The 27,091-nt window shown below is 38.0% G+C and overlaps 2 protein-coding genes across 3 annotated transcripts in view; both read left to right on the plus strand.

Annotated features, from left to right (window-relative positions):
* Window positions 1-3,490: 3,490 nt before the first annotated feature.
* On the plus strand, window positions 3,491-5,929 carry LOC135734290 (uncharacterized). The gene is made up of 2 exons (XM_065253221.1): window positions 3,491-3,586; window positions 3,892-5,929. Exons 1-2 carry the CDS (start codon window positions 3,495-3,497, stop codon window positions 4,403-4,405), a joined length of 606 nt encoding a protein of 201 aa, XP_065109293.1. The 5' UTR covers window positions 3,491-3,494; the 3' UTR covers window positions 4,406-5,929.
* A 19,242-nt stretch (window positions 5,930-25,171) lies between these two features.
* Window positions 25,172-27,091, plus strand: part of LOC135733858 (uncharacterized) — a 37,550-nt gene continuing 35,630 nt past the window's right edge. For both annotated transcript variants that reach the window (XR_012336434.1, XM_065252636.2), the window contains exon 1: window positions 25,172-25,460. Coding sequence is in view for 1 of the 2 variants with exons in the window: in XM_065252636.2 (XP_065108708.1) it covers window positions 25,403-25,460 (58 nt within the window). In the remaining variant the exon portion in view is untranslated. The remainder of the gene's footprint in view (window positions 25,461-27,091) is intronic.

Raw genomic sequence — 27,091 nt, forward strand, 5'->3', positions numbered from 1 at the left:
GCTGCATGCCGTGAACTGAGTGTCGATGAGAACTGTAGGTCAAGGTGAGCTGGGGGAATGGTTTTTTTCCCCTCTCAGGAGTTCAACCCCCTGAAGTTAAAGTAGCCAATGCAAAATGTTGTTTATCGAGCAGGAGACCCAAGCCTTAATCTGCATTAGAGTTCTCAACAGGCCTGAAAATTACGACCCGACCCACCCAGCCCGTGGCTTTTAAAGCCCGAACCTGATGTAACCCGCCACATCAACGTGAATTATCTGTCCGAACCCGACCCGCGGCCCGACGCTGCCGACCCCCCCTCCCTTTTTTCTCATACACGTTTAGGCTATTATCATGACCAGCAGACGGGAATTCAAATCAACCTTGATTTAATGTTCACGCCTTTTAACAATACAAACAACTGAAACAATAAACTTTAAATATAGGCTATACAAATATGCCTTAAAGGTGCAGTGTGTAAATGTAAGCGGCATCTAGTGTTGAGGTTGCAAATTGCAACCAACGGCTTAGTCCACTGCTCACCCCTCGCTTTTTAAACACATAGAAAAGCTTCAGTAGCCACCACTGGACAAACATGTCATTGTCGGAGACAACGTAGTAAAAAAAAATTGGTCCGTTAAGGGCTTCTGTAGAAAAATGGTGGCACAAAATGGCGACTTCCATGTAAGGGGACCCTCGGTGTATGTAGATAAAAAGATCTTGTTCTAAGTTAATAAAAACAATACAGTTCATTATGTAAGGTCTTTATACACCCATGATAATATAGTTTTGTATATTATTTTGCATTTCTGTCAAGAGATCCTTCTAAAAATTACACACTGCACCTTTAAATAAAAATTACACAATAATAAATAAAAAGAACTCAAACATATACCCATCGGATTCTCCTCCTGTAGTAGCAAGCAATGGTGAATTCACCTGCGGCAAGTTTACTTTTCTCCAACTCTTCTTCTCCAGGCAACAGGCGTGCACGCAGTTATAGCAATAAGCTCCGGTCTGGATCCGTTGCTGATCCGCACCGAAGCTTATTGCTATCCCCCGCCCCTCTCTGTGATCCACGTTGCACGTAGCAGCCAGACTAGACTTTCTTTACAGTGAACAGAGGTGATGATTAATAATTTTTTTCACTGAGCGTAAAAGATTAAGCACGACGTCCGACCCGACCTGACTCATTTGCTTATATTTTTGACCCGAATCCGCGGGTCCCGTCGGGTTTGTCGGGCCGGCCCGACCCGTTGAGAACTCTAATCTGCATAGATTGTTTAAAGCCACGGTCATATCCAGTGTTAGCAAAGTTAGCCATGACTGTGAACAACATGATGCTACACTCCCGGAATTCCCTCTGATGCCAGGTAAGATCTGATAGCTCATCCATCTTGTTGGGTAAAGATCTTACATTTCCCATAACGATGGATGGGAGAGTTGGTCTCCTTTTAGTCGACACAGAGCTCCAGCACGATTTCCCCGTCGTCTCCTCCTTAGCTCGTGGGGAATGTCCGTTTTTTCCTGTAGTGGCATTGCCGTGTTACGGAATGCTAACAGCTGATCCCTGGTGTAAACAATATGACTGCTGCTGTGAAGAGAGTTTCCAAACGCGACTGCAAACAAAGTCCAAAAAAGCAGGAAAAGTAGAGCAAACTTTGTGACTTTGATAATGTCCATTGTGCAGTTTACAGTTACACACACATACACTAAAAAAGAAAAAACACAAAGTGCTTTAACCCTATAAAATAAGTAAAAAAGTACAAACTTAGTAAGAGCTGCTGTAACAGGCTGCCACTTGGGCGGTGCCAAAACTTTTACAGGAATATTATAACTTATACAGGACTGTACTGAAGTTTAGGCACTTGTAAAACAATGTTGGGTTAAAAAGATAATAAAATTTACCTTAAAACTTCAAATAATAGCCGAGTCCCAAATAAAGGCCGGGTTAGTCTAACAGATCGTCTGTTTAAGCCAGTTTTATGGTGCAGATTGCACACGCTAAAGTTTTGATTACCGGTAGATGTCACGTGACAGATGCAGTCGTTCCATTACTCATCACTATGACAACACAACAAGGTTCGTCGTCAGGATTGAAGTGATGATCACAGGCTTTCAGTCTTTTGTCATGCATGCACTCCCGCCACACATTGTATTTCTCACACGGAAACACTATTTATCATATTTAATATGCTCCAGCACACGAAATGTATCTGGCCGCACTGCTCTCTCTATCAAGCCCGTCTCCCCTGGAGTTCTAGTCGAGCGAGCCAATCCAAAAAAAAAAAGAAAAAGAAAGAGGCTACACAATAGCCAATCAGAAAATAGCACTGTTGTATCTGGGTAAGATTTCACGCAACAAACAATAAAAAAGCATATCCTTGTTTGCTTTATTTATGCTGCCAATAATTTAAGACTATTATTCTTACACTAACTAATTTGTTAAACACATTCAAATTATAAATAAAACGTAATATGTGGTAACCTCCTGCGGTCATCCTGGAACAATTAAAGGGAAATTCCGCCTTGAAATGATCCTAGGGTTAATAACAAACGTGTACCGAGTTCGACCGTTCACTGGAGTTTGTTTTCATGTTAGTCTAACGTGACCAGTGTTATTGCTAAACGCAAATTAGCATGTTATGGTAGCCTTCGGGGCATCAGTGCATTAAAAACGAAATCGCTATGTCTATACTACTAATAATGCTCAAAATAACCCCACACTTACACTGTAGCACAATGAGGGTCTCTATATGTAAACCGAAGCATTGAGAACTTTGCAAGTGTACAGGCAGTTTATTAAAAACAAACACTTACCGTTCACGTCTGGATCACATATCCATGCGGGCGCCATCTTGGGAAAACTGAACTCTCGCGTGAAAGCACAACACCTGTTCCACAACAACGGGCAACAACGTTTCACGCGAGAGTTCAGTTTTCTCAAGATGGCGCCCGCATGGATATTTGATCCAGACGTGAACGGTAAGTGTTCCTTTTTAATAAACTGCCTGTACACTTGCAAAGTTCTCAATGCTTCGGTTTACATATAGAGACCCTCATTGTGCTACAGTGTAAGTGTGGTGTTATTTTGAGCATTATTAGTAGTATAGACATAGCAATTTCGATTTTAATGCACCGATGCCCCGAAGGCTACCATAACATGCTAATTTGCATTTAGCAATAACACTGGTCACGTTAGACTAGCATGAAAACAAACTCGAGTGAACGGTCGAACTCGGTACACGTTTGTTATTAACCCTAGGATCATTTCAAGGCGGAATTCCCCTTTAAATTAAAAGCATGTCTCTTATAGACGCCTGTCTCTTTTAGACGCCTGGTGTGACTGTCAGAACCCTGCCATACTGAACTAGATATTAATACAAAGCACGACTCGGGCAGGATCCTGACAGGATTAATCTTGTTTAGTCTCTCTCTTCTCTCATGACTGTTGTATGACTGTTATTGTATTTTAAGGCAGAAATATTTTTTCTTTTTAATTCACAGATCCTATTGGATGGGCCTGTGTGTTGATGTTTCTGCAGGTAATCTGGGCACTTGTGAGATTCTTAGATCAGAGTGGATTTTCTCGTATGAACATTTCTCTGGGTACAGTATTGGTTTATCTTCTTTAAACATATTCTCTGTGTGATTCTGTGTTTTTCTACTTTAATCTTCATCAGTTTGTCTTCATGTGCAGTTATACACTTAAGAACATAATATGAATCAATACAGAGCAGTTTTAGTATAGGCCTTTATCACAGTGTGCGTGTATTCACCTCCGATGAAAAATAGTAGCAATAACCAACTTCCGGTCTAGTCTGTAGCAATGGCGAGTAGAGCGGGGGATTGTTGTTACATTCCTAAATGTTCTAATAGTTTAATTTGTACAAAAATATTGAAATGTGGATCAGATCAGAAAGCCATGGAGGCACCGGCAGAACAGGAAGGCAGAGAGGCACCATCAGACCTGGAAGCCAGGGAGGCACCGGTGGAGCAGGAAACCAGGGAGACACCAGTGGAGCAGTAGGCCAGGGTAGAGCAGAAACCCATGGCAGAACCGACGGAGCAGAACGCCAGGGCGGAGTAGGAACCCAGGGCGGAACTAGCGAAGCAGGAGGCCAGTGCGGAGTAGGAACCCAGGGCGGAATCAGTGGGGCTGGAGGACAGGGCAGAACTGGCAGAGCAAGAGACCAGGGCATATCTGGCGGAACCAGAGTCCAGAGAGAAACTGGAAACCATGGTGACGCTGGTGGAACTGTAACCTTGATGGCACAGATCGAGACTGCAAACAGGGCAGCAACCCAGGCTGAGAGGAAGACCAAGCTGGTGCGGCCAATACAGGAACCAGAGAGGAACTGGAAAACCCACTGGCGCAGATGGAGACAGATTAGTGAGTTTAGGATTGGCCGCCTTGGGCAAACATAGAGTTCAAAGAGCTTGGGATAGGCCATCTTGGGCAGGGCAGAAACCTCAAAGAGCTCAGGAACGGCCAATTTGGACGGGACAGAGAGACTTGGGAACTGATTCAGACGTGGCAGCCATCTTGTGAACCGATTCCAATGTGGCAGATATCTTGTGAAGTGATTCAAACGTCATTGCCATCTTGGGAACCAATTCAGACCAGCCAGCCATTTTGGGAACAGGTTCCAATGTGACAGCCATCTTGGAAACTGGTTCGAACATGGCAGCGGCCATCTTGGGAATTGGATCGGACATGGTGGCGGCCTTCTTGGGAACTGATTCGGGCATGGCTGCGACCATCTTGGGAACTTGTTCGGCCATGGTGATGGTCATCTTAAATGACCAAAAGAGAGCACACGTCACTCCTCTCTTTTTCAGGTTACACTGGCTTCCTATAGCAGCTCGCATCAATTTAAAGCTCTGCTCCTGGCCTTTAAAACCACCACTGGGTCAGCACCCCCTAACGTTCGCTTGCTTATAGGCTATTACCAAGCGACGGCTTGCGGTGTCATCTTAAAAGGGAAAAAAACATTATTGCATACCTTCTCTGGAGCTGTTCCACAACTGTGGAAAGATCTGCCGGTCGCGACACGATCTGCGGACGCTGTAGCTGTCTTCAACTTGTTAAAGCAAACCAGGCCCAAGAGCGTCCCAACGTGTTTTGTTCACAAACTGTTAAGTTTACAATGTATTATATTGATGAAGGGTATTAATCTTGTCATGCCATATATCATTACAAAGGTTGAAGGGTTTATGTCATTTCTAAGTGCTGTTTCATGAAATAAATGCTCTAGCTAAATTAATAATACATTCTATGCAATGAGGTCATACCTGAATGTGTTCATTCATAAAAGGACTTTGCGCTCTTATTATGAAACGGTCATTACTCCAGATGACCCCGCACTGCTGAAATCTCCATGCCAAGCATTCACAATATAACATCCATTTGCCGTTTTAGTCCACAAATGTATTACATATGAGAAATATTGATATTTCTCTGTTGTTTGCATCGGATTATGTATGAAATAATCGTCAATCCATATTGTTTTTCAAAAATTGCGCATGCAGCGCAATTCTACTATGGAAAAGGCATACATGATCAGGTCAGTAAGAGTATCATGTGTAAAATAAGCCTACACATATTTCACAAACATCTAATAAGTTTAGTGTTTTACAGCCTTGAACTGATGTTTTTAGGTCGTATTCTCGTGCTCCTTTTGTCTGCAGTAACGTAGACTGCTTGTCTTTCTGATCCACATCCAATTTGCAAACATTGTTGTACCTAACATTATGCAAGTATTCTGAATGTATATTGTGAGGACAAAAGCTTATTATTAGTAATAGACAGACATCCATGAATGAATGGTGACGCCATTTACTTGTGATAGAGATACGTCACCGCCATTAATATGAATGTTTTCATTTATCACTTCACAACAATTGCGTGACCTTAAGTCTGTAAAACACTTGAAATTAACATTGTTTTTTTATTTTTAAAGCCTTCATGATGACTACGTAGTTTACGGTTACTAGTTTATTTCGATATTTAAGTAAAATGTGTAAACAATATTTTAATTGAATAAATAAAGCTTTGTAGATGTAACACAGTCTCACCCCATTTCGTCAATATTTGACGACACTTGACCATTCGTCATATGTTGACGTGAAGGGTATACCTTTCGCGTCATTTTTTGACGAACTGGGGACTTCAATACTATTACGTCCGTTGCATTCTCTTTCCTATTTTATTACCATTTGCGCGTCGGTTTAGGGTTAGATTACGCGAAATTAAACAGTGTACGCGAAATTAAACAGTGTACGCGAAATTAAACAGTTGTCACCTGGCGTTGGGGTTAGAAACAGTTGTCACCTGGCGTTGGGGTTAGAGTTAGGTTTGGGTAGGGATGTCATTATGTAAATCTAACCCTAAACCGACGCGCAAATGGTAATAAAATAGGAAAGAGAATGCAACGGACGTAATAGTATTGAAGTCCCCAGTTCGTCAAAAAATGACGCGAAAGGTATACCCTTCACGTCAACATATGACGAATGGTCAAGTGTCGTCAAATATTGACGAAATGGGGTGAGACTGGGTTGGTAGATACATACTCTAGGTAATAACCACATGTAAATAAATAATATATAAAGCTTTTTCTACTTTATTCTATCATTATAGCAGGTGACGATTTGGAGCAGCCCAGTGACCATTTTTGGAAATAGGCCATGATTAAGATAAAAGCTCACAAAAGCCACATTTTATATTTATATATCTCAAACTTAAAAATAACTTTGACTTTTAGAATTGTGGCTTTAAGACCATTGATTTTCAAGGCTGCTATGGGACATCTATTATATATTTTTATGAAATCGAAAAATGTTTTGTGCACAACATTTCAATTCCAATATACTTAAACATTTATAACTTGTTTTCTTTTAAATTTATCTGAAATCTTAAATTCTGAAAAGAAAGTTTTAACTTTCTTCTTTCAGAATATATCACAATGATGCCTGTTAGGGTGTACCGGCCGTGAAGGTGTAACGTTCTATGAAAATAGAAGAGTATATCCAATCCAGGTGTTTATTTTCATGCAAAAATCATGATTCCCAAGCAATACGAAAAACATAAAGTGACAAAACTAAGCAAAGCAATAAAGAAAGAAAAATAATGGCTGTTTCTCAATATGCGTTCTTCAGCGATCTTGGTCCTTGTGTCCTCGCTCTACGTCATCTTTAACAGTCGAAGTTCAATTCCAATTCTCAAGAACACAAGTACAGAGGACGCATAAAAATACCTGGATGAGTTCTTGATATCGAGGATGCATCGAGTGCAGACTTGCGCGCTGAAATCTGGGGAGGTCACGTGACCAGCAGGAAGATCGCACACATCTCAATTCTCACAGGTTCGTTCTGTGTTCTCGCGACCTTCTGAGTTCATTCTTCCGAGGTCGCCTGGCAAGACCAGTCTCCACGAGAACACTAGTCCGTTCTTTGCGTTATATATATATATATATATATATATATATATATATATAAATATATATATATATATATACAAAAAACTGCTCAAAATGGCTAACAGATGCCTTTTAGGGAGTTAGGCTCCTCCCACTTTTGGAACATACCATGTGGTATTTTATAAAGCATAATATAACTACACAAATACACAAAATAAACAGTATTAACGTGTAGCAAATGCACCAAACTATTGATCTTAAAGTAAATTGCAAACATTGCAAACAGAAAACACATGGGAAATTCTAGTTTACCAACACCCCCCCCCCCCCCCGTGATGTCACTAAAAATGGTAATGCCCTTCCTACTGGGCAAATGTAAGCTTTTAAAAATTTCGGCTTTAGCTGCACATGGGTTGGCCATTGAGAAGTCACACACAATGTAAGTACAACAGCGTTCTAAATGTATATGCGCAGTTGTTAAATGGGGAAATAAACTATTCTTTGTAAAAGAGTTTGGTGAGTTTTCTTTGTGTTTTGCATCCTATAACAAAACATTGAAACAAAGCAAAGGGCTACAATAGCATATGACTCTACATAAACAAAAGTAAACGCACTTAACAATCTATAATATCTGATGTTAATTTGCCGGCATCTAGATTGTGTGTGTATAATGGTGGAAATTGTTCATGTGAGTGCATGCATTTTAGCAGTCCTTTTAAAATATAAGTCATAGGTTACAGTTAATCTATGACAATGCCTGTAGGTCAAATAGTTTAGGAGCTGCAAACATTTTAGTGTGGCCATGTCATTTTCATAGTTGGAGCTAAAAGTGGGGGTTAGGAATTAAAGGTTAAGATTCGGCTAAAAACCCATCTCTTTCCTATTACTTCACTTCCTAATATAGGACATACCTTTCTACTAACCAACCCTTGGCTATGTATATTGTGTTGGACTTGATGAGACTATTTTCAATGAACTTATGTATTACTGTTCTTGTGTTGCTATAATTGCTTCTATTGTTTACCTCACTTGTAAGTCGCTTTGGACAAAAGCGTCTGCTAAATGACTAAATGTAAATGCAAACAATTTGACTGAGACCAGTCACACTTGAGGCAAAGTTGTTCAGAATTAAAGGGTTTATCAAATGATATAAGGATCTTGTTTATTTCTGAAACATTGTACACAATTACTTCAAGGGTGAAAAATCTTGATAGAGCCCCTCGTTGGCCGATAATATTCAATCTCTTCACAGACCTTCAAGGCTAAGAGTCCAACAGGCCCACCATGTTTCGTTCTGATTGACCTCTGTTAACCCTTTCAAATAACTACTTGAATTTCATTGGCCGATGGCGGATATGTTTTTTTGAGCTATGCAAAAGACATTACGCCCTTTTAGACATTAATAGTACCCAAGACCAAGAGCACAACTGCCAAGTTTGAATTTGATCTATCCCATATTTCTGTAGTTACAGCCCTTCAAATTGAAGGTTGTGTTTTAGCGCCAACTAGTGATCAGTCAGCACATTTTTTGCATGTGAATAGGCCCATGTATACATGTAGCAAATTTGGTTTCAATACCTCATTCATGTCACCAGTCATAGCCAATCAACTCCAAGCGGCTCAGCGCACTTCTTGCGTTTGGGCATGGCTTGTCGACTGTCAGTTGAAAGTTCAACTTTTTTATAACTTTTCAAATTCGAACTTCAAGAAATAGTTCAGCGCTGGATTGGTTCCAATCAGGCAAAAAAACTAGGACTAGTTCGAAAATAGCGAAAACATTTTAATGACTTCAATGAAATGTATTATATTTTGCGCATGATTGAGACCTACCATTTGGCAAAATGTCATGTTTCTAGGCCTTACGGTTTGGTCTGCACGATTAGTTTTACGGCAGAATAAAAACAATAATCCTAACAAAAACAATAGGGTTTCAGCACGTCGTGCTTGAACCTCTAATTATAATGCTGAAAAACCACCGTGTCAATTTGTGCCATAATTTTGAAGTTTGTTTAAGCTTCATTCACAGCATTTAAACTTTGACTTTTATTACAGATTTTCCTCGTAATGTCCGTGTGTATGTGTTTGGATCAGTTGGTGTTGTTTTAATCAGCGCTGTTGCTCTGATAACTGAACTGACACTAAAAACAGGTAAGAAAGCAACACTAATATCAGCTTTTTTTGTCATATTCATAAGATTCAGTTAATTATTTATTATGTCATGAATATATAAATATAAATATAAACTCAAATTTATTCTGAGCTAATTTCTCTTTATCTAAGGCAGCTGTACAACTTTAAAACATATAAATAATTATCTCTCATCTGATGCTATTACAATTAAATTAATTTGATGTTTGAGGTAAAAATAATATTGAAATATAATTGTATTTTCTCTGTTTCTCTGTAGTTAATGGTGAACGTGCACTGATGGATCTGAGATTTATTGTCTTTCCATCTGAATGTTTCTTCATCTTGTCTGTGATGATTTTAGGACAACTTAATTCCAGTGAGTACAAACTGAAACCATCAGTTGACATTATATGAGCTGATCTTCATGTCATATTTTTGTTATTTACTGTTTTCACATAAAATCATCCTGCATAATGTAATAAACATCATGTCAAAGATTGAAATCCAACTTTTTTAGTCCTAATCTCATTTTTAGATTTGAGACTTTAGCCTGGATTTCACAGACAAGTTTGTGTCGAGTTTTGCACGGGAAGGTTTTTTAAAGTTTCTATATTATTATAACTGGTCGGATTTGCGTTTACAGTCATATAAAATCACGTGTCTCTCTTAACTTCCAAAAATGTACATTGCAGCTTAAGCGAAAGTTTGTGATGAATTTCGGTAAAACTTAGATGCAAAAGTTCAAATGCAAAACCCTCTAAGTGCGTCTGCTATGTTTTGTAAATATCCTTTATCAAGCTTTTATGTTTAGGTTCAGTAATTTCACTTTAATGCCAATAAAAAGGTTATCTGTAAGTCACGGAAATGCCTTCACTCTAAAAAATGCTGGGTATTTTTAACCCATGTTGGGATATATCGGACAGAACATTGCTGTGTTAAAATTGACCCAATGGTGGGTTGTTTCAAACCACTGCTGAGTTATTACAACCCATGGTTGGGTAGCAATAGCCCAGCATTGGGTCAATTTTAAACCCAGTGATGTGTTCTGTCCAACAATTACCCAGCATGAGTTAAAAACAACTATTACAGTGTTATTTTCACAATTGTCACTTTAGCATTTCTTAGGTATTTTTGACTTTGCAGTCTTCTGCTTCAAAACTCTCTAAGTGCATGCAAAAATCTCCACTTCTATAAAAGTCTCCAGTCACTTTTCACTGTCCTTTCTGAATAAAGGTAAGAGGATAAAAAAATCAGTAAATATCCTAATACAGTATATTCGGTAAACTGCCATTAAGTGGGTAAACGTTCAGATACCTTCTTTCATTCAATCTTCTTCCGTGCACTTAACCCTCTACAGCATAGCGTTGCCCTCAGGCAACAAACTACCATTTTCAGCCTCACACCGCCCCTTAAGTGGTAGTGCTTTTTGGAAGCAAAGCCACATGGAATGCAGTGCCACCAATTGGCATTTGACAATTTTTTTTTATTTTGATACTTAGACCGGGTTTTTTGTTTGCTAACCTGGAGAATCCAGACCCTGATAATCTAGAAGATTAAGGGTCTGACAATGAATAATGGAAATGCCCAACTTGAGGGGCGGAACCGAGTTTCAATTGAAAGCGCCACGACCAATTCAATTTTATTTAAATAGCGCTTTTCACAATTGGTAATTCACAAGTTCACACTTACACACAATTTGAGAGGGTAAGGTTTAATGCGTATTTGGCGTGCTGTCCGGAGGGAGGACAGTACCAAGTTTACAAAATGACTTTTACAATTTGTAAATTAGATTGACCTCACCCACCACAATCTCTAAAAGGTTGTCCCGGTAGACCTTGTTCGCTAACATTTCTCGCCCCATACGTCATATGTGACCATTTACGGAAAGTAGGGACACAAGTCGGATCTGGGGCATTTGGAGTTATTCACAGATTCTGAAAGTGCCGTTTCTAAGCTTTCCAACGATGTGTAACACATGGAAATCTGATAAGATTTGGAGAAGTTGTGGCCATTTGAATTTAGGAACTCAGAAAAACTCAAATCGAGAAAAAAGAGAGGAAAGGTACCCTTCTTTCCAGCTGGAGAGACAATAGGGCTCATTTACATCTCATTTAGCTAAGCCATACCCCCTGTAAAGCCGTTTTGAGATACAGATGTGTCATATCATATGTAGTATTTTGTGACAGAAGTCCGGACGACAACATGCAAAAATAAACATGACTTTTTATCTTGTGTTGATTACAAGTCGAATCCAGTCTGTTTCAGATGTGTGAATCATCCAATGACCATTCTTGTCCACAAATGCGTATAATCCGTGAAATAAAGATATATAGTCTATTGTTTACATCAGATTTCGCATGAACGTCTGGTAATACAATATAATATACAATCTGAGGACCATTTACATCATGGCATGTAAGGGTATTCACATTATTTTTCACGACAACAAGGGCGCCGTTGCGCTTATTTTGTCAACGTACTTCCGTCCGCATAAATGATGTGCAGCTGAGGCAGTGGCTGTAGGTGACGCGTTAAACTTAAAAAGCTCACTCAAGCGCCTTTATGTTTGTTTCTTACCAATCTTAACAGACGGGAAGCCGACTGAGGAACACCCATATCCCAAGTGATAGTTCAGCTACGATGTTCCGGTAACTGTAAACCACGCCGGGTGTTGAAAAGGTGGTCAGTTTCATGTAAGCTACTAACTATGTGCTTGTTCACCTACGTTAGATTTGTGAAGTCCGTTCTACAAATGAAGAGTTTCGTTGCAAAACGAGATAACCACAGTTTTTTTAATTGTTCAGAAATCACGTTTTTTGGTTGTGCATTCCAATTAATTTCAATGCAACTGCAGTTGGTTTGTTTTGATTTAAAACCTTCACAACTTAAAAAATACAACTAAGTAGCACCATAAAACAAAATAATAACATGATAACATAATAATAAACATGTTTTGACAAAAATTTAAAAAAATGGATTTATCTCGTTTTGCAACGAAACTCTTCAAATACACTTAAGATCAGTAATGTTAGTTAATAAAATGCAACTATTTTGAATGATTTTCATTGCCCACCTATATTTTTATATTTACAATAGTACAACAAGATATTAAAGTACATTATAAAACGGCTCGTTCTGGTTCTTCATTCTGATTGGTTGAAACGCGTTCTAAGCCGTGATAAAATACACCGGTAAACCCAGAGTTCAGACCGCATCACAATTATCACTGCGCCACTGTTGCTGCGTACTGATTTATGAAAATAAACACCACACTCTTTAATCATATTTTTAATTTTTATATGAAATCGCTTCGCTTCGTGCCTAACAACGCCCCTTAGCTGTTATAAAATGCACTGGTAACTCACTGCTTCTTGGGGTTTATTGCTTTAATACATTCTTACAGTAGCCCACGTGATTCCTACAAGTTACCGAGATTTCGGATGCTAGTAGGTCAGTTCATTTCTCATTCAGATATTGATAATGACCTGTTAAACGACACATTATTTAACACTGAAGTTAGAGGTTGTGTATATAATGTTACTGTCTCTTTTTAATGCATCTCTCTCTTACACACTGTAAGTATGGGTGCCATTTATATATTATTCTCATGATGCAAGTTTATTTTAAATGCTAACATAAAAATGTTTATGTTTGTATTATTTTCACAGATGCATTGATGCGTGTCAGTGATGAAGTGGACAGTGAGGATGAGAAAATCAACATGTTACTAAACTGTGATGCAGAAACCCAATGGGAGGATCCATCTGTCTTTGACCACAACTACCCCAGGTCAAAAAGACGTAGTATTTAATGTATTAAAAATATACTTAAAATACAAATAGTATGTTTATAATACATTTGTATTTCCAACATACTTATTTGAAGTGTATTAAAAATACGTTAAATATCATTTAAACGTATTTTTTAAAAGTATACTAGAAGTACACTGGTAATAAATATATACTTAATTACATTTTTAAGAAATATGCTAAACTTAAGAATATTTTTAATGTATTTGTATTAAGTGTACTAGAAGTACATTGGTAATAAATATATACTTAATTACATTTTAAAGAAATATGCTAAACTTAAGAATATTTTTAATGTATTTATATTAAGTGTACTAGAAGTACATTGGTAATAAATATATGCTTTATTACATTTTTAAGAAATATGCTAAACTTAAGAATATTTTTAATGTATTTATATTAAGTGTACTAGAAGTATGCTGGTAATAAATATATACTTAATTACATTTTAAAGAAATATGCTAAACTTAAGAATATTTTTAATGTATTTATATTAAGTGTACTAGAAATACATTGGTAATAAATATATACTTAATTACATTTTTAAGAAATATGCTAAACTTAAGAATATTTTAAATGTATTTATATTAAGTGTACTAGAAGTACATTGGTAATAAATATATACTTAATTACATTTTTAAGAAATATGCTAAACTTAAAAATATTTTTAATGTATTTATATTAAGTGTACTAGAAGTACATTGGTAATAAATATATGCTTTATTACATTTTTAAGAAATATGCTAAACTTAAGAATATTTTTAATGTATTTATATTAAGTGTACTAAAAGTATGCTGGTAATAAATATATGCATAATTACACTTTTAAGAAATATGCTAAACACAAATGTACTTCTAGTGAAGTTTTAGTATATTTGGATAAAACATACTTTTTTCAAAACATGATTCATTAATTGTAATAAGCTAACATTGAACTTTCCTCAAGCATTTCAACATTATATCATTCCGATTGCATAATAAACTATTTTTTCAAAGATTTGCTTAAAATCTTACATTTGCTAGTGTTTATTTACAATCAATTAGTGATGGGTCGTTCGCGAACGAGCCGCTCTAAGAGCTGATTCTTTGTAGCGAAAGAGCAAAGCCAAATCTTCAGACGCAGGCAGGGGTGGGACCGTAAGACCCGGCTCTAATAACAAAGCCAAGCCAAAAGAGCCGAATCTATTAAAAGAGCCGGACTGCCATCACTAAAATGTAGAGCCGGAGCTTGAGCCGAAAGAGCCGAATCAATGGAAAGAGCTGGACTGCCCATCACTAAAAACAACATACGTGACACACGTGACTAAACCTGATTGGTTGTTGTCATAGTAACACGTCACGGTGCTATTTGAAACTTGTTCAGTTCAGTTCAGTTCACGAGGTGCATGCGGTTGCTTGCATTAAACGTATAAACTGTTAAATTAGATGGCGACTCTGCATTAAACGTATTTATTTAATTAATCGGCGATCATATTTCACCAGAGGGTTAAGATAAAACAACTCTATTTAAAATGTGAGCAGTTTTAGTGGATCTGACGTTCGAGGGAAAAAGTATTTCGCTTTTTGCTTGGAGATGAACGAGACAACACGAGGGTAAGTGATGACAGATTTTCGCATTTCTTTATTTAGTTAACTATTAAATAAGTAAAACATTACATTACATTTAACCTAGCTTCTTTATGTAACGTTATGTCTGTGTTGCGTGTGGTAATTTAAACATCTTTATTTTCTGACTAACGTTAGGCAGTTCTCTCATTAAATCATTAAAACCTTTGTTTTTTTTAGCAAAGCGACATAAATATGACCAACCAGATCCCAAGTAGACAGGAACAAATGAAGATATAGCGCATAGAAAGACTTATTCTTGGTGGTAAGTTTGTTGTTGCTATTTGCAAAAATTCTGCCTCGAAGCCTCGTTAAATTCCTATGACGTGAGAGATCTGATTCACACGGACCGTTGTTCAATGTTCAGGAAGCACATCATAGCGCCTGATACATTTTGAATTTAGTTGGCGCGATGGCGGAGAGTAAATATGTCCATAAACGGCAGAGAATGTCTAAAGTTTGGGATCATTACATTCTTATCATTACATTACATTCAGCATCTGAACCGATAACAATCCACTGCTGTTTCACCAAGCGTCGATGAAACAAAGTAACGTAGCTTCTGCTGATTTTAATCCCATACTGTATTTGTAGCGATGTCGTTATGCGGTTTGACTAGATATGATGTTTAGCTTTGATGTTTTTAAGTAGTAAACGTATTTATGTTTAATTGCAGGAGAGTATAGCTTAAAAAAAGAACCCCTTCTCACACACACACACGCATGCACCCTTGTCTCTCACGCGAGTCAGAACCATCGCGCAATGCATCACATATGCTTAAACTTTTATGTAGCCACACAACAATAATTTCAACTGCATGCATTCACTGTATACAGCGGGACGGGATGTTGTGATTTTTCGAACGGATTCTTAACCTAAAATGCACCGCAATGCAAGTGATGCAAACCAAATGCAGCGTCCTATTGAAAATGAATGTATGTATTTGCCGTACCAAAATGCAATGAAGCAACTGAACGTCTGACTAGGATGTCACTCTTCCTCATGCACAGCACGTGTGCACACACACATTCAAACACAGGTGCACGTGCGCGCACACACACAGGTTGTTACCATAGCAAATAGGCTCACCCCAGAAATGATTTATTATTTGTTAGTAGCCTAATGGTAAATGCTGCAGGTGTAGAAATGTACATACTGTCTACATCTGACGCAGAGAAGCTTATTCATGCTTTTATGACCTCTAGAATAGACTATTGTAACTCGCTACTTGGGGGATGCCATTCAAATCAGGTCAACAAGCTTCAGCTAGTTCAAAACGCTTCTGCAAGGGTACTTACTCGATCTAAGAAGTATGACCACATAAGCCCAATTCTGGCATCTTTACACTGGCTACCAGTTAAATATCGCATCCAATTTAAAATATCACTAATCACCTACAAAGCTTTAAATGGCTTAGCACCCTCATATCTTAGAGAATTACTATCAGAATACAATCCATCATGCACACTACGGTCGCAAAATTCTGGCCTATTGATTATCCCTAGACTATCAAAAGTGTCTAAAAGTGGAAGATCCTTTTCCTACTTAGCCCCTAAGCTCTGGAATGATTTACCAACCGATGTCCGAGAATCAGACACAGTCGATCATTTTAAACCTAGACTTAAAACTTTTCTCTTCAACAAAGCATTCGCATAATTTGTCTAGTAAAGGTTCTTAACTCGCAATAGTTATTTTCACGGAACAATGCACTCACGGTCATAACACAGACCAACCAAATAAATAAATAAAAACCTTTTCTGCATGAACACTTAAAATGAATTGCATTAAATAGTTTGCCACCGTTTGCCACTGAACCTGCATTAACGACGACAGTGGGGCTTCCGGCCTTAGTCAAACGGTTTGGCATGTATGGTTGGGTTGCGATATTGGTGCTTTCGTGTGTCTTGTGAATAGTATGCCATACAGACCCGTTTGCCACTGAACCTGCATTAACGACGACAGTGGGGCCTCCAGCCTTAGTCAAACGGGTTGGTATGTATGGTCGGGTTGCGTTTTTCGCGCTTTCGTGTGTCTTGTGAATAGTATGCCATACAGACCCATTTGCCACTGAACCTGCATTAACGACGACAGTGGGGCTTCCGGCCTTAGTCAAACGGGTTAGCACGTATGGTCGAGTTGCGATGTTTTTGGCGTTTTCTCCTGGTCCTGTAAATGGTATACAATATAGACCCGTTTGCCACTGAACCTGCATTAACGGCAACAGTGGGGCCTCCAGCCTTAGTCAAACGGGTTGGCACGTATGGTCGGATTGCGATTTTGGCGCTATCGTAAGTCTTATGAATAGTATGCCATACAGACCCGTTTGCCACTGAACCTGCATTAACGACGACAGTGGGGCCTCCAGCCTTAGTCAAACGGGTTGGTATGTATGGTCGGGTTGCGATTTTGGCGCTATCGTAAGTCTTATGAATAGTATGCCATACAGACCCGTTTGCCACTGAACCTGCATTAACGACGACAGTGGGGCCTCCAGCCTTAGTCAAACGGGTTGGTATGTATGGTCGGGTTGCGTTTTTCGTGCTTTCGTGTGTCTTGTGAATAGTATGCCATACAGACCCGTTTGCCACTGAACCTGCATTAACGACGACAGTCGGGCTTCCGGCCTTAGTCAAACGGGTTAGCACGTATGGTCGGGTTGCGATGTTTTTGGCGTTTTCTCCTGGTCCTGTAAATGGTATACAATATAGACCCGTTTGCCACTGAACCTGCATTAACGACGACAGTGGGGCTTTAGGCCTTAGTCAAACGGGTCGTCAGGTTTCATTTTCTCTTAAAGATCGGAAGGTGACCCTTATTTACCATATATACCCTCGCATTGGGCCCCCAATTTGCTAAATCCTCAACTGTGGATAATATAATTATGCCGCAATATTTAGTCTTGTCTGGAACTAAGCTGAGTTAAACCACATCACTGTGTGACACTTCAATACATATGAACGGCCGCTACGCTAATACGATTTTGTTTTTCTGTCCCTGTCTCGTCCTCGACCCGACAACGAGACAAACAGACCCATTCCCGGTATGTGAAAGTCAGCACACTTCTGATCTACTGGCCGTCCTTCAACGTTATGCCCAGCTGATGCCTGACCAACGATCACCGGCAGAACCGCTTAATCTCCGCTAAATCTCCTTATCCGTTCTCCCAAGGGTTTTTCCCTCCTAGGACTTATTTTTCCTCGGATAAAAGCCCGGGGTTTTTTTTTCTCCTAGGGGGTTTTTCACCCCGGGGAGGCAGCCTTTTTGGGCTTTACCTAGCTTCCTCTTCTATACGTTGCTTTAGTAATACATGCAATTATAATATTGAGTCATAGCCGCAGCAAATTTAACTGCTCATGCTATCATGTATTTTGTTGTGCTATCTGTCGTTTTTCTGTGCTTTTCACTGCTTCTATTTATGTAAAGCTGCTTTGAAACAATTGACTTTTGTGAAAAGCGCTATATAAATAGAATTGAATTGAATTGAATAAACCAGATATTTACTTTGATGTCAGGGCTAGATTACAGCATGAAACCTGTTGTGCATATTAATAAATTGTAGCACCTTTGTGATTTTATTGTAGCACTTTGAGATTTTCTTAAAAATGTAAAGTGCATTATAAATAAAAGCCATTATTTTTATTATTATTATAAATTAAAGTGCTTAATTGCTTATTGAACATGAACAACCAGAATTAGTTTAAGCACATTTTCGGTTGTAGATGTAGTAACTATATCGTTATGCTAAATTCGTAAACAAACACAAATTTCATAAGCAACACAATGTTTCATCAAAGTAGAATATCTGAATCCATCTGAATACAAACATATCGCGTACCTACCTTACCAAAATAAACAGTGCAACGACCCTTTCAGACCCTTTGCCTTCTGCAGCTTTTTGCATCTCGTGGTAAAGCAGTAAAGTTACCGATGTTAAAGGCGGAGTCCACGATGTTTGAAAGCCAATGTTGATATTTGAAATCACCCAAACAAACACGCCCCTACCCCAATAGAATCTGGACCTTCTGTTGATAGACCCGCCCCACACATACGCAACCCTGCATTTGATTTGATATGATTGGCTATAAGTGTGTTTTGGTAGTCGGCCCGTCTCCTTTTCCAACGCGTTTTTCAAACATCGTGGACTCCGCCTTTAATTTGGGTTTTTGCTCTTTGCTGATCCAGGCAGTTTTTGCTGCTGTTGTTATAAAATATGTCTTTAGTTTTGTGGCTCCTGTGCAGGTTGTCAATTCAGCAGAAAAGTTTGCCATTCTCGCTGTTTACAGACAGGAGGTGAGCGCACGTGAACACGCCGATGACGTGTGGTGTCTGCATGGACTAGCTGCGTGGTGGGCATTCAAATTAAGCTTACGGATGAGAGACAAAAAATGCAAACCGAGATCTATGATTGGTTGAACATTTTTTGGTCCTACGCCTTTCAGAGATGACATACATTTCTACAAATGAATTTAAACAACTTAACATAGTGATTGTTATAAGAATGTGAGGAGACTTTTAACCAGCATAACTAAAAATGTTTCAGGATCAAATGTTTTACCCTACCTTTAAGTAGTTTTTATAAACATACCTTACCAAAAACCAATACTGGTGTGCATCTTAAGACAAATAATTCCACTGATATTAAAGTGCAAATGCAAAACGTTTTAAAATACGTTAAATAAATATTTATATATATTTTATAAATCTTTGATGTCCCCAGAGTACATATGTGAAGTTTTAGCTCTAAATGCCATATAGGTAATTTATTGTGGCATGTTAAAATAGCCACTTTATGGGTCTGAGCAAAAATGCAACGTTTTTGTGTGTATCCCTTTAAATCCAACGAGCTGCTCAGGTGGGCAGAGTCTCAAGCGCTCGCGCTGTAGACATGACAGAGCATCAGGGAGATTTTCTCACAAAAGAAGTTATGTAAGCGATGCTAAGCATTATATATTTGAACAAATTTAAAAAGTCAATCATCTGTTTTATGCATACTAAATACATGTTTATCAGCAGATGGGGAACATAGTGGAATAAAAATAAAGACTTTAAGGTCTCATGCTGCAGTGTTTTAAACAGACACAATGATTTTCAGCATGTTACAATAAAATACACTTCCACAAACACTCAGAAGTTTACTTTTTGACCAAACCACACAAGCACATTTAAATGACCTGCAATAAAACAACACATTTAATGCTTAAACTTTAAAGAAACAGATCCAATGACATGTTTAAGTTTATAGTGTTCACATATTGAACATATTCACGTTTCTGTTAGTCTCTCACTTTCTGTCTCGTATTCATTTGAAACTTCAGAGAAACATTTAACAACATATTTATGTTTATTGTGTATGATAGTGAATACGCGTTGTTCTCTCGCTCTGTCTCGTGCAGTGCATTTATCCTTGTGTTCATTTATATAAACTTCAGAGAAACATATGAAGAGTTTCGTTGCAAAACGAGATAACCACCGTTTTTTTAATTGTTCAGAAATCTAGTTTTTTGGTTGTGCATTCCAATTAATTTCAATGCAACTGCAGTTGGTTTGTTTTGATTTAAATCTTCATAACTTCTCTCTCTTGCACTAAGGTAATTAATCCTCAACTTCAACCTTTAGAAAGACCGTTTAAAACTACAAGTTATAAGATTGTAGGCTCCTGTTTGTGTTTGAGGGAATACAAACGCGCTGTGCTGTCAGTCATTGTTTCTCTCCGTCTCTCGCACTCGCTTCATGGTTGGATACCGCAGATGAAGGGGCGGTATCATTATAATAAGAGCCCGTTAATACGTCATGGGGGGAGCGAAATTCGAATGACCTATATATTCACATGCTTGCAGAGAGAGCCTTACCAAAACAAAGTTACAGGGTTGCTATTTTTCATGTTTTCTGGGTTGGTAGAAGCACTGGGGACCCGATAATAGCACTTAAACATGGAAAAAGTCTGATTTTCATGGAATGTCCCCTTTAATGGAATATTTCATGTTAAGTCATAAGTCATTTTGTACCTGGTACAAGGTCTGCAGAGTTTAAGAGGTTTTTGTTTTCACTCATGTTAAAGTAGCTGTTAATAGGTGAAAGATGTTCACTTGTCAGAATACATTTCATGTTTGAATTTCTATGTTGTTTTTTTAATGTAATAAATCCATATACACACAAATATAACTAAAGTCATATGTGTTTGTTTACTTTGCACTGCAAAATCAGATATATTTTATTTGAAGGTGACCTGGGCCCAGTTCCCCAAAACGTTCTTATCGCTAAGTAGTTCTTAACCTATTCCTTAACCTCTCTCTTAACTCTATGGCACGATTCCCAAAACGTTCGTACGCTAAGTATATCTTCTGTAAGTCACACTTTCGTAAGGTTGGTCTGGACCATTCGTAAGCTCTCTCTTAGCGTTGTTTGAGCGCAAAACGCTATCGTCGCAGTCTTTAGAAATCAGCGCAGCGCAGTGCAAGTCAAACTATGGTATGCTGACAATGATTTTATGTTATGGACATTTTTAAGACTTGTAACAAAATATGTTTGCAATGGATACAGGACTATTTATGCAGTTGACTTTATTTGGTATCAGAACTAATGAATCAAAGACGGCGCCGGTGTTTGTTCCTCATTGAAGTCTGTTCCCTCTATGTTTATAGCGTTTTCATCACGTTACATTTATAATTTATTTAGAAAGATTAAAGATTTCTATTGGTTATACTAAAAAGCAATAATATCATGTATTCTATTATACAATTTATTAAATATTTCATATGTGACAGTTTTATGTCTTTTAACATAGCCTGTCTTTTTCTTTTCTTTTCTTTTTTTCTCTACTGTTTGTTTTAAAACTGTTATGTTTCCAAACATAATAAATATATATTATACATATAATATGATTCATACTGTAAAAATAAATGACTTACAATCAAGAACAGTCAAGATACATTACATAAATGCACACATATACATCTCAGTAGCCATTAAAACTTTCAATGTATATAAAGAATAAATGTATAATGTGATAAAAATGCTATAAAAACACTACACTAAAGGGAAACATAGGGGGAACAGACTTCCACACAACACCGGCCGCGTAACTGTTTAGTCCATGCCTTTTTTTTATTCGTCAACCCTTAAACCTTTTGAAATTTTGCCTGACGTGGCTAAATAAAAAAATCGCCTTCCAAGACTAATCATTATGGAGCTGCTAGATCATCTAAGACCATATTCTCTATCTACCTTGCTTTTTATTGAAAACATTAATGGTAAGCAATAGCCTACCGCATTAAACAGAAATACTGCAATCAATTCTGATTGTTAAGTACATTAACATTCGTATAAAAGCGTATTACAATTTTTTTTTTAAGTCAAAACCCATGTCAAGAAGCGGCACAAGTGGCACAACGGGATAAGGAGGGTGGATAAATAGCGAGGGATACCCGGTTCGTCTACCCGTTTTACTGACAATTTGATAATTTAATTAATAGTCTATATTTTACGGATAACTTAAAATAAATGTGACTGGAATAATTTGAGTAATGTTCCATTTGTATATAACGTATTGTCTTTCTTAACGTCGTAATGCACCTTGGCGTGAAGTGGAAAATCGATCCCTGAGTGATCGATCGCAAATAATTCAGCACCTTCACTTGGGACAGCGCCATTGTACGTCGTACTTAGAGGCAGCGTGTTAAGAAGCTTCCTAAGAGACACTTCGGGGAACACACTTAGGAACATCAACAACTTTGGTAAGATATATCTTTTTGAGTCTTCTTAGCACGCTAAGAGTGAACGTTATCGGGGAACCGGGCCCAGATTCATAAAATTAAAAGCAGAGACATTTCCTAGTTCAATGGTAAGAATATCATTGAAATCTAATTTGTTATTATCTATGAATAAAAAAAAACAGGGACAAACCTTTTTGAATGTTTTCACCAAAAAATGGCACTGAAAATGGGAACATCTGGGATCTTATTTATAAAGCGTGCGTATACGCACAAAACGGGGCAGGAAACGTGCGTACGCCAGTTCCCACGCAAAGGTTGTGATCTATAAAAAAACTAACGGGAGACTAATGGGAGAATGGGCTTGCATTGCGGGATATGAGGATGATTTATATTCACATATTTTCAGTGTGTTTTTTTTAAATATGTGTGAAACATTTTTCCCCATAGTCTGATATCCATCTCAGCCACTACGTATCTGTGTGCTTGTGGCACTTTGTGTACCTGTGGGTCCCAGGCCCATTTCCGTGGTGGGGTAGTCTATTTATTGCCATAATTGGCATTGGTTAAAATTCAATACCAGATTGCCAGAGTTATAAAATTGTTTCCTTTAATCTGTATTACATAAAGTATAACATTACAGTATAAGGACTTGTTCATGACTCGAAAACTGTATTATACGGTATACATAAAAAAATGTTCAATTTGCAATGAATAAAGCATCAAAATGCAGATCATAACCTTCTTTCATTTTTAGGGTTTTGACCTGCACTGATATTTGTGCTTTTTTCAGTTACTTTAAAACATAATAATGGCAAAAGTCTCATAACACTGTGTTCAGCAAAAACTGGGCTACAATATTATATGAGTATGTACATGTTTGTATTTTTGAGAGAAAATGTTTAAGTCCACATTACAACCATTACATTTTAAGGTAAGAATTAAACTATGATTGTATGTTTTATGTTTTTAACTGAATGCCGTATGCGGTCAACAAAAACAACTTCCGGAAGACGCACCGAAATCCTGGCCAGGATGCGTCCAGGAAGAATGGCATATATGGTCACCCTACCTGTCGCCACTTGTGTTTGTCCTCTTGAAAATAAATCGGTAAGCTTGGCACATTTGGCAGCATCCTCCTCCAATATCTTTCTTTTCTGTAACCTGGATTTTACAGCCCCTCCTGGCCTCATCCACCCATCCTCACTGAAACGCATACCGTTACTGTAGGGCTGGCCCAGCGTGTTATTTAAGAGACTCACTAATGTGGCAAATGTAAAAAACTAAAACCACGACCGGCCCAAAAGTGAAGCGGCCCACCGGGAATTTTTTGATAATAAATTTCCAGCACATGTATTCCACTTGCTCTCGCCCGCTCACTTGCTCTTCTCAGTAGAGCTTGCATACTTGAGTGTCTTTAGGTTTGATTTTCAGGGCTTCAACTCATAATGAAATAATTGTGGAAATAGTGTGGTTTATTTGAACATCCTCAATGTGATTGATCACACACACACACACACACACACACACACACACACACACACACACACACACACACACACACACACACACACACACACACACACATGCTTAATGCATTTATTATGTAAAAATGTGTATTATGGTGGAAATGTATTGAACTTCATTGTGTGACACACGTGTAGTAATGAGGCCTTATCTGTGTTTAAAGGTATGTTGAACAATTTTAATATGAGTTGAGTAAATGTGACCTCTCTATTTTGTAGCCTTTATGAATGTATGCAGTACTCAAGGGTTCACTCATAACAAGGTGAGTCAGCATTTAGCTATGATGCCTCCCGTAGCTCGATTCAGGTTTCAGAAGAGATCAGATGTGATTTAATTTTAAATCTAGATTACATTCACATTTAGTCTTTTAACAGACGCTTTTGTCTGTAAACAATAGAAGCAATTATAGCAACACAAGAACAGCAATACATAAGTGCACTGAAATAATCTCATCAAGTCCAACACAGTATACATAGCCAAGGATTGGTTAGTAATTTTTTAATTTCTGTGTAAAGCACTTTAACTCTGTTTATGAAATGTGCTTCACATTAGTCAACATTTGAAGTAGATCAAAAACTTTGGAACATTATTCGTTCTTGTCTTAGAACAACTTTGATGAAGGTTTTTATCCACTTCAAACGTTGACTATAATAAAAACTTGCCTTCCCTAAAAAGATAAGAAAGAAATGGTACTTAAATAATCTTTGACTGAGTGATTCTTTGAGGAACCAAAATGGTTCTTCTGTGGCACTTTTAAATCACCTTATTTTTTATTAAAGTGTCTGCCAAATGTATTTTTTATAAAGTGTAAGCCTTCTGTATCATTTCCAAAAGTTTTATTGCACATTCTGGGACCGGACTGAATTTCTCATTTGTCCTATGTAAAAATTACAAAAGCCTGTAAAAATAGTTGTCCAGATACTGTAAATCCTGATTTTTCCAGTGTTGTATAATGACAATCTGCATTACAAGGTTGTTTTTATCTGCAATAGGCTAGTTTTGCTTTCAGTTTCATCCTGATCAATTCAGATGCTGAGTCACATATGAAAGCGTTTAGAGCAGAATGGTCACCGTAACTTGGACAAATATTATACACGTTATATAGCATAAGGTTTTGGGTTGTATTTTCATTTGTAAAAAGGAAAATAAAGAAGAAACAGACACTGGAGCTGACCCATCCCAGAAGATCACCTCAGAGAAGACTTACAGGGCACAAAATCATATAAGATGAAGATTCTTCTGTGTTTCTTCATGTCAGTACATGTGATCACTGCTAACTCAAATGGTATGTATATTACAATCAGAGTTTTATGTATTTGATTTATTACTTGTCACTTAAATTGGAGATATTTGTGTATTATTATTTTTTTGTAATCTGAATTGTTAGTATATTGCACCTGAAAAAAAAAATAGTTTGCTTCTTGCCACTTAACTTTACCCAATGCTAGGTGCTGTAAAACTGGCTAGTGTTTTGTATTATTTTGATTTAAATATCATGATATATGGTTCAATTATTTTTATTTTTTTACTTATAAAATTACAAGATTAATGGGGAATTAATTTCCACAAGACAATAATTTGCGTTAAACGCAAAATAGAAAAACATTATAGGCTATGTGTGGATGGGTTCAACATGATTTGGCGCTGCACAGACCGATCGGTGGCAAACCTGAAGTAGTGCATGTTGCTTAGAAATTTTGTCCAACTTGAGCTGGCGCCAACAGCATGTGACTGTGATGCATGACATTAAAGTATTGTGAGAGCAAAAAACAGCAGGCGGGCTTGGATCTTACCCTATAGTTACATTATCTTCAATAGACAGAGACAGAGTGACAGGCTACCATTAATTTTTAATGGAAGTGGCTGTTTGCCAGCGACGAGCTCACCGCGGCAGACAAGAAGGCTAATTTAGGCAAATGCTGAGCGATGTGACAAAGCGACTGCCAATCAGAGTGAAGGGGCAACATGACGTAGGTCAGTGACTCGAGTCGAAGAAAATAATTCAAGATGGTGGATGATGCATATTTCTGTATATATCTGATAAGTTTGCCATTTTATCTTCTATATTTGGTTACTTCTATCTATTTTGTTACTTCTATAATGAAATAAATACTTTTTACCTCTGAAGTGACTTTTGATACCAGTTTTAGATACTAGCAAATACCGATGTTGATCCTGGAGGGCCGTAGTCCTGCAGAGTTTAGCTAAAACTTCCCTCAACACACCCTACTCAAAGTATTAAGGGTGCGTTCCACTCCAGTTTTAGACATGCACTCGCAAACTTCCCTAAACACTTCCCCTCTGGGGAATCCCTGTTGCCATTTTGGAGTGCGTTCCACTTCGTCAAGTGGACGAGGGAAGTTTGTATAGACAGACCCTCGCTCCCTCGATTTTGACAGAAGGAGCAAGTCTACTTCATATGTACACTTAAGGCAGCTCCATAACCAACAATGCATCACGAATGTGACGTCACTTCAGCAACTTGCGCTTTGCACATGGAGGGGGCGGTCTCCACTTTCCATGTGATCAAGGACTTAGGGCGATCCATTTGAACCCACTTCAAGTGTTTCAGCAGTAGTGGGCACTCGTACAACGTAAGCAATGACATACATCTGAGTGAACGAGACTGAGGGAAGTTAGTGAGGGAAGGTCATAAAAACGAACTGGAATTCAGGGCTAGTCTGCCTAGTAAGACCTTGATTAGCTGGATTAGGTGTGTTTGATTAGGGTTGGAATTAAACTCTGCAGAGACACCGGCCCTCCAGGAGCAGGATTGGACACCCCTGCTCTACGGTTAGGCTTGTTTGAGATGCGGCTCGCTTCACCTGAAATTTAGATGAGAACAGGTTTTGTATTTGGAGGAGGAGTGAAAAAAGCGCTTTTAAGTCAGACACTTCACCAATCCCGCAGTCCAGC

Source organism: Paramisgurnus dabryanus, chromosome 3, assembly GCF_030506205.2.
Source record: "Paramisgurnus dabryanus chromosome 3, PD_genome_1.1, whole genome shotgun sequence".
Classification (NCBI taxonomy): Eukaryota; Metazoa; Chordata; class Actinopteri; order Cypriniformes; family Cobitidae; genus Paramisgurnus; species Paramisgurnus dabryanus.

Coding starts and splice junctions, on each gene's coding strand:
- LOC135734290 (XM_065253221.1), top strand. CDS start 3,495: ATGGGCCTGTGTGTTGATGTTTCTGCAGGTAATCTGGGCACTTGTGAG. Junction 3,587..3,891: donor TCGTATGAACATTTCTCTGG/GTACAGTATTGG, acceptor AATGTGGATCAG/ATCAGAAAGCCATGGAGGCA.